This window comes from Electrophorus electricus, chromosome 17 (genome assembly GCF_041902795.1).
Source record: "Electrophorus electricus isolate QZ-2024a chromosome 17, ASM4190279v1, whole genome shotgun sequence".
NCBI classification, from domain to species: domain Eukaryota; kingdom Metazoa; phylum Chordata; class Actinopteri; order Gymnotiformes; family Gymnotidae; genus Electrophorus; species Electrophorus electricus.
Window position 1 is genome coordinate 20,351,315 of NC_137513.1, and position 8,033 is coordinate 20,359,347.

General features: G+C 37.7%; 2 protein-coding genes across 3 annotated transcripts; both read right to left on the reverse strand.

Moving 5' to 3' along the window:
- Window positions 1-793: 793 nt before the first annotated feature.
- On the reverse strand, window positions 794-3,067 carry arl4aa (ADP-ribosylation factor-like 4aa). The gene is made up of 2 exons (XM_027025637.3): window positions 2,937-3,067; window positions 794-2,446 (listed from the first exon to the last, which is right to left on the reverse strand). The coding sequence occupies exon 2, from the start codon at window positions 2,357-2,359 to the stop codon at window positions 1,760-1,762; it is 600 nt and encodes a 199-aa protein (XP_026881438.3). The 5' UTR covers window positions 2,360-2,446; window positions 2,937-3,067; the 3' UTR covers window positions 794-1,759.
- A 356-nt stretch (window positions 3,068-3,423) lies between these two features.
- Window positions 3,424-5,679, reverse strand: c17h7orf78 (chromosome 17 C7orf78 homolog). 2 transcript variants are annotated; one of them, XM_081700343.1, is made up of 5 exons: window positions 5,504-5,679; window positions 4,506-4,961; window positions 4,326-4,410; window positions 3,956-4,098; window positions 3,424-3,785 (listed from the first exon to the last, which is right to left on the reverse strand). In XM_081700343.1, exons 2-5 carry the CDS (start codon window positions 4,941-4,943, stop codon window positions 3,699-3,701), a joined length of 753 nt encoding a protein of 250 aa, XP_081556469.1. In that variant the 5' UTR covers window positions 4,944-4,961; window positions 5,504-5,679; the 3' UTR covers window positions 3,424-3,698. The 2 variants fall into 2 exon arrangements, with proteins under 2 accessions (XP_081556469.1, XP_081556468.1); XM_081700342.1 differs by having other exon boundaries at window positions 4,506-5,012; window positions 5,504-5,678.
- Window positions 5,680-8,033: the final 2,354 nt, after the last annotated feature.

The window sequence follows — 8,033 nt, forward strand, 5'->3', positions numbered from 1 at the left end:
AGGTCTTATGACATTAAAACTAACAAACACAAATTAAATTCCAAGCAGCTTGAATGCAGCACAGAAACACGGAAGCTTCATCCTCTACTATTGCACAGGGCAGTTCTCATAGCTCAAGTTTCACAGGCTGCCAGAGCACGGATTCACATGGAAATGTACTTCTGCCCCACACAAAGGAACATGAATGTGCCAAAAAAAAAAAAAAAGCATGCACAATGAAGTGAGGGCACAATGTGAGCACAGTGCTCTCTATTCAGATGAAAATCTACACAATGGCAAGGAAAAGTCCCTCGGCCCTAGCATAAAGGAATGCAGCTCTGTAGTCCATTTACCTGTCAGTGCTTCGAAAGAGCACTGTCTACATGCATTTGTTTATACTGCAGATATATTCAATTAAAGAAAAGCATGCCAAATTCACATTACAATTCAAATTCTAGATCCCATACTTTCAAATACATAAACATGTAAATGGAATTATGCACAGGACGAGGTGTCAAATATACTGTGTCAAATCATTAAGCCTCACACAGGGTCAAGCCCACTCACCTTATGCATAATACACCTCTAACCACTACCTTGCAAGCTATTCACAAGTGTCATTATGTAGACACCATCTTTCTTGCATTTGGCCATCCCGAAACGTGCTCAAGTCAGGTCAGTGGAACAGAAGGAGGAGACCTTGACACTGTGGATTTACGAGCTACAGCTGGAATAAAGGGAGACGTGCTCCACAAACACCTCTCACTACACTCAGCACTTTTTTTCCGCCCTCCAGAAAAAAAACACCACAGAATGAGATTTCTATTTACATGTTAGCAGATGTACTCAGACAAAACAAAAGAAGAAGTCAACATTCTACAACACACCCTACTGTATTAATTACTGGATTAATACACCCTACAGAGCATAGGTCAATATGAACAATATGGTAAAACACTGTTATTGTATTTTGAACATGGAGCCAAAGTTGAAAACAGGTTTTACAGAAGTAATTAGGCTTATACCTGTTACAACATAAACCAGTGTGCAAGTCTTAGAATATATATTAAATTTTAAATTGACAGACTTTTTTTTCTCTTAGAGCATATTACAAACTCAAGCTTAAATGGAAAAAAAAAACAAAAAAAACCCAACACTTTTACATTAAAATGAAACCCAACAACATTTTAGTATAGATAATGACATCTAAAGTGCATGTAAAGAACGATTTACAAAAAGGCTGAAAATGAGATCATAAAAAGGCAGACAGAAAAGCAGGGTGAATGGGGAAAAATGTAGAAGCATTTTTGCCATGAAAAGTCAAAAATCTTTCAAACTAAATGTGAAATGAAATAGGTTGCACTGTGTGGTAAACATGTTACAGGGCAAAAATCAAGTAAACAAGCACACTGGAACCCCCATTGTTTTGGGGTTAAACAGTAGCTGATCTGTAATAATCTGCACTTTCACAACCTTCACATTACATTTCATCCAGCAGGTTTAAGACTGATCTTTTTTTAAGGATATATATGTGCATGTTGGCATGCACCTTTCACACCTTAACATATCAAGTAAAGAAGCACTCAATTTGCAATCTTCAGAGCCATTTTTAGACTGTTTCTTTCCAGTATTCCTTCATAAATGTATGGTCTCCTCCTACGGACAAAGCTGATTAAAGCCATAGGCTTAAAGATGACAAAATAGCCTGTCAAACTGATAAAACTCAGTCAAATGACAAGAAGGGGGTGGTGATGACTACTTCATAACACCACAATTTCATTCATTTCTTTTTCTGCTGTCTTAGCATCTTTCTCCGTTTGAGGATCATGTCATAGAGCTTTTCAAGCCCTTCTGTTAGACCATCACCGATTATAGCACAGGTTGGTTGCAGATGCCATGGAGTTGTTGGTCCTAGCTCACCAAGTGCCAGCATACTCATCATTTCTGACAGGGAGAGGGAGTTTCTCAAGTCCTGCTTGTTAGCTAAAATAAGCACAGGCACACCTTGGTTCTCTGAGGATCGTATCGTTTTGTGAAGTTCTGTTTTCGCCTCCTCCAACCTCTCCACATCCACAGAGTCGACCACAAACACAATACCGTCCGTGCAGCGAGTGTACGACTTCCAGAGTGGACGCAGTCTCTCCTGACCGCCAACATCCCAGAAGTGAAACACCACCTTCCCAGAGCTCCCAAGTAAGAGCTCTACTCTCTCTGAATTGAATCCTTTAGTGGGAACTGTGTTCACAAATTCGTTGAGCTGTAGTCTATACAGTACTGTGGTTTTCCCTGCAGAGTCCAGACCCAAAATCGCGATGTGGAGACATTTGCAGAACGGAAGATTGGAAAATAAACTGGATTGATCTGATAATCCGTTTCCCATTTTCTTTTAACGTGGTAAATTATCAGAATAAAAAGTGTCGAAAATAAAGATCCATCGTTGTACTTTTGATGTGGACTCCGAATTACTCTTAAGAAAGAGAAAATTTTTTTTAAATGAATTTTAAGCTGTCAACATAATTAACACATTAAGAGAACATGTTAACCTGTAGAAATAGGTAGCTAACGTTACCTTACGCCATCTATCGCTCTATGGAACAACAGGTGTTAAACAGAAAGCACAACACAACAGTTTTGGACTGTTGCAACACGATAGTATTTTTTTTTATCTAGCAGCAGATTAGCTGGCTAGCAAAATGTTAAAGCTATTAGCCAACAACCTGTGAAGTAAGGCTACACTGATTTAGCTAAGCTAAACTAAGCTAAGCTAGTTGAATTTCCTCAGTTCTACCTTTTCACACCTTGGTCACCTAACATAGGACTGCCAACAAGCGTAAACTACAGAGCGAGCACAGCCAAACGAAACTGTTGTCTTCCTTTCACTTTCCACTAAAATCCTTTTAAACCTAATAGTCTGTTAAACGAAATGCGACCGACAGAAAGCTCAACATTTCACTCACCACACGCAGATTCGTTAGCTAGGTTAGCTAATGAACCGTTGCTCAGAACTTTGACTTCATTCCAACGACCAACTTCCACATCACACTGCTGACTGAACCAAGCCCACTGTTACGCAAGTCAAGCGTTTATTTACCTTTAAAATGATTGGTCACTGAGGACCACGCCTTGGGATTTGTGACGCAACAATGATTGGTGACTGAGAACCACGCCTGAAGAGCCGTGACTCACCGTGGGGGTCCGGTGACTTGCAACAATCTAGAGAAAGTCTAAAGATGTGAACTTTCATACATGCATTCATTCTTTCATTCACCTAGTTATAAATTATGCGTTAACATTTTTTAAAACTCTTACAGATGTTGTGCTTACATAGTTACATTTTTTTTGTATATTCTTCAATCAAATATTGTTTTTATGTCCTACTTTACTTGGTGTGGTATCTTAGAAAATAGAGATAATTAAAATATCATAGTCACGTTCAGGGACAATTGACAAAAGACGTAGCCCGCTTTCACCAGGTGTAGGTAATTTTTTTATTTATAAAACGTAAATTACGTAAATGTCCACAAGCGCTTTGTACTTTATAACACTTGCCCACCCCATTCCAATAATAGCCCAATCAGATTCACATTCCCCATCTTGGAAAAGTTTTATTTTTCTGATAAAGCCTTCAGGACCAGTGAATACAATGTAGGCAACAGAATAAAAGTAAATGTTAAAACTGTTTTCTTTGCTTTAACCCAGTTTTCCCTCATGATTCGAAACTATTGTTCTTTTATGCATGTGCTGGAGAGCTTCTCCTCTACACGGTCCATCAAAGCACTGTACACTCCTCTTCTACGCTGATGCCTCTGGAAAAATATATTATTAGAGCATTTTAGCCAAATCATACTTCTTAAATGATTAGAGAAGTTAGGCCTCATGGTCAGAAAACTAGTAAAGAAGCTTATATATAAGCTATATAAGCAACATATAACCACTAATAATTGTACTATGGCCAGTGGATTCAAACCACACTCACTGTATAAGAAGCTGACTTGGGTGGCCAAGGAGACCTCGGCAGCATGAGGCTAGCATCCCATTTGGGTTCTGCTGGTTTAAAGGTATTCAGTTTCCTCAGTGTCTCTCTCTGGAAAAGGTTTGGCTCAGACTGGATGCCTGTAACTGTTTAAACATCTTTATAAAATAGCTGTGAAGCACAATTACCTGGGGGCTATTTCCAACCCATATATGGACCAAAAGTGGTACAAACCTTTCAGTTTAGATTTTACCTTTATACGTGTCTATTTTAGAATAAATAAAGCACAATACTATTATCCTCAATGTATTGGTGGCCTTTAATCATCATATGTTGACTCTGCTAACATAGGCTAAAAGGATATAAAGCTTACTTGCTCCTAATAACTGAGTCTTGAAGTTCACATTTCCAGGATCTTTTTCTATGGAGAACACCATATCTGGCAGTTTTTCATCAACCTAGAGTTCAGTGCAAATAAGTGAAGGGTCAATTCTCATAAAGAAAAGTGCCATCTAGTGTTTAAAAAAGAAAAACAACTTCACTGTAAACTTACAGGTCTGAAATTGTGAGGCTTTGGATCTTTATAAGGAATGCTGGGATGTTTTCCTGACTTCACAAACAGTAGCTTTAATTCTAATGAACCAGGGGATCTGTATGATGCCATTAATGGTGGTTCAGTCCTCTTCTGTTCTGGTTTCGATGATATGATTTGATACATTTTATCAGTCCTTTGAGACATTTCTGCCCAGTCATCTGTGAGTTTAGCCAGGTTCAAGTTTTTTTTTTTAATCCGTGGTAAGTTTAGGGACCGGTACAGTTTTGGACTGAAGTCAGGTGGTTTGATTTTCCAGAAGTCGGTGTAGCTTGAAGATTTATTTGGTAGTATGGGTTTATGCCCACGAGATAAGATAAAATTTTGATGAGCAGAGAAGAGAAGTTTGGTGTTGAAGTAGAATGATGTTCCTGAATTCAATATATCTGCAGAACCCATTGCTGCATTTATGCTGTGCTGAATTTAAATTGCAAATGTGAGGTAGTATAAGAAATTGTAATCCTTTGACTGAAACATAGACATGGTGTTAGTAGTAGAGCTGGTGTTAGTAAACGGCACATAATTACATATGAGCTCAGAACATTTTTCTAAAAACTATAGTTCAGTAATGCTTAGTGAATGCTCACTATTAAAGTCATGGGAACAAGCTAAAAACAAATAATATATAATGTAATTCTGAACTCTATGACTAAGTACTGATGATGTTTACACTATAATCACTGTATAATACTAAAATTATCAAGTGATATCAATTTCATATAGTAGTAATGATATTTATTCAATATACAACTTCCTAGTCAAAAGACACTCTGTAAATCTAAATAATATAAAAACTGACAGGTGCAACAAAAATTAAAAATTACTCTTTCAGAGAAAAGTTATAGAATGATAGGCTCAGGTTCAGGTTTTGAACAAAGCTGGCCACAAGTGCACTTTAAAAGCCAAATGGCAAAACACTAGTCACACATAAGGTATATTCAAAAGCAAAGTTTACCTACCCTTGTCTGTCAGTCATGTATGAGCTAGGCGTTAGGGAGCTTACGTTGCTGTGTTTGAGGTATTTATTTTAAGGTGGCACAGCTTGTGGGTGGAGTACAATAAAAAGAGGTTGCTAGGAAGTTTGGGTTTGGAGACCTTAACCAGAGAATAAGACTTTTAGGAATATGAAGAAAAGCCCTAGCAACCCTCCAACCATGCACAAAGGCACGCTTAACTGCTAGGGCGTGAAACCTTTTTTAAAAATCACTATGGACACTTCTAATACGTTACACTCAGCTCAAAAACACAAACAAATTTCACGTTAAAACCAGTAGAGGGCAGCAAATGATTGAATTACTGTAAGACGTTTTTGAGTTTTTGTTGTCTTGTTTTCACTCTTCTCTGTTCGAAATTGTTTAATGTTTTGTTGGTCCTTTATAAACATATCTTTAAATATTGCGCATATATTTATTGTGTGCAGGTGAGTCAGATACAGGCATTCTAACAGACATATCTTCTCTGGTTTTATTCTAGATTTGGTGGAATATATGCTGAATTAAAAGCATGCTTTTGTAGGTGTTTAAAAGCATGGGTTTGTAGGTGTCTTTTTGCTTACGGCTTACATGTCCAATTGGAATATGAGGTATAAAATAAATGAGGAAAAAGAGTTTGGAACAGCGTATAATCAGGTTATCAGATTATCAGATGACCTGGGGGAGGAGGGTATGATTGCATGAAGGTGATTTAATGATCTCATCATTCCTTTGTATGTGCTGTGAGCAATGTATCAGACACTGTCACTCAATTTCACCATGAAATTGTGTCAAATTAAAATGCTATAGCCAGGCTTACAACCCCTAGACTCCTGTTCACATGCACACAAAAATTGATTACAGTCAGTAATTAACATATAGTACACTAAACTACTATTTAGTGTACTATATGTTAATATTATAGGTCCATGGATAAAATTGACATGTACATTGAGAAACACAGCCAGAAGACAAGAAGTCCCTTTCCAGTTCAAAAGGCCAAGGATCACACCTGGGTTTTATTGGGGTTAAGCTTTACATGGGGGAGGAGAAGCCTTGCACAAGCACTATTCTACTGGCCACATCAGACACAAAGTTGTTAAGACAATCAGCTTGTTTAGAGCTTCAGAAAGAGCCAAGTGAAGGTAAACTGAAGCTTTATCTGGAGGAACACTTTCCTTGGAGACATCCCCTCCACCCCCATGATCTTCCTAATACTTTAGTTTTTGTTAGAGTAGGAAGAGCCGCTTTCAATAGCTGAGGTAAACGTGTAACACTTTTATGTCTTTGTGTTGGTGTCTGGACACTAAATGATGGCACACAGTTTCCTGCATACCCTCTCACTAAAGGGAAACATTTCACTAACAGACATAAAAGAAGTTTACTTACTATAATGGCTTGTCTTATTCAACACCTGGATTTTCACTGTAATAATCAAACCTTGGAAAGTGTACTTTTGTTGTTAGGATAAGCCAGATAACCGGACAGATATTTTATTACTATTTCTTATGTTGTGAAAATATTTATCTAAAGGGATACATCTAAGGTATTTTACCAAAAAATGAAAATGTGTGGATATATTTAATGTTGTAGAGACCGATGATATTTAAAACTTCAGCTGATAATGAGCTGAAAAAGTATTTAAAAAGTTAGTAGGTACAGGATCAATGGGTCAATGTACAAGTCAGAATCAGTATACACAAATGCACACTTTGAAGAAAGGTACGCCATATGTGGGTTGCAGAAATGTGTCTGCCAGGTTTGCACAGGCTGCTGTTGTCTGTTTTCAAAACGTATCGTGAGGTAGGCTGCTCATCTAAGTTTGTGTTGACTCTCCGTTAGTGCAATTGTCATGATAGTTTTGCATTATGTTAACTGCATATTCATTCTGTTGCCTAGGAGACCAACAAAAGCTGTGTGGTTTTGCATTCAGTTATGCCTTGAATTCAAGAAGAAAGTGACTGGGAATCACAGTCTTTTGGAAAATACAGTTTATGAATTGTCTCTAGTGTCATACTACTTCGGCAATAGCGTTTTATATATTTGAAACAGTAATTATACAACAGTATGAAGGTGTTTACAATGATTCAGGCATGCCATTCAGAAAAAAAGGTTTCTTGGCAACAAGAGCAGATCAGTACAGGCAAGGCATTGTCTAACCCTGCTTGCACACACACACACAAACACAAGCTAGGTCATCTCCTAGGTGATAGTGAATGAACATTCTATGCTATGACTATTCCCTACATCCTCTCCTTGTGGATATCTGGGTGTGGCAGGTGACTTTCCCTTTGCCTGTGAAGTGGCTTATCAAAATATCAGTAATTAAGAAGTGAACTGGGAAGAGATCAGTCAATGTATTACTGTCCAGTGCTCAGTTTATAATCTCTATTTTCCCTTGCGGTAAATTATCCCTGCCTGTTTAATATGTTTGTGTGTACTCCAGTTTAATCAATTAAAAAAATACTAAGGCTGTGCTAGTTAAGAGAAGGTTTGCTGGTCCTCATGAAAATCAATG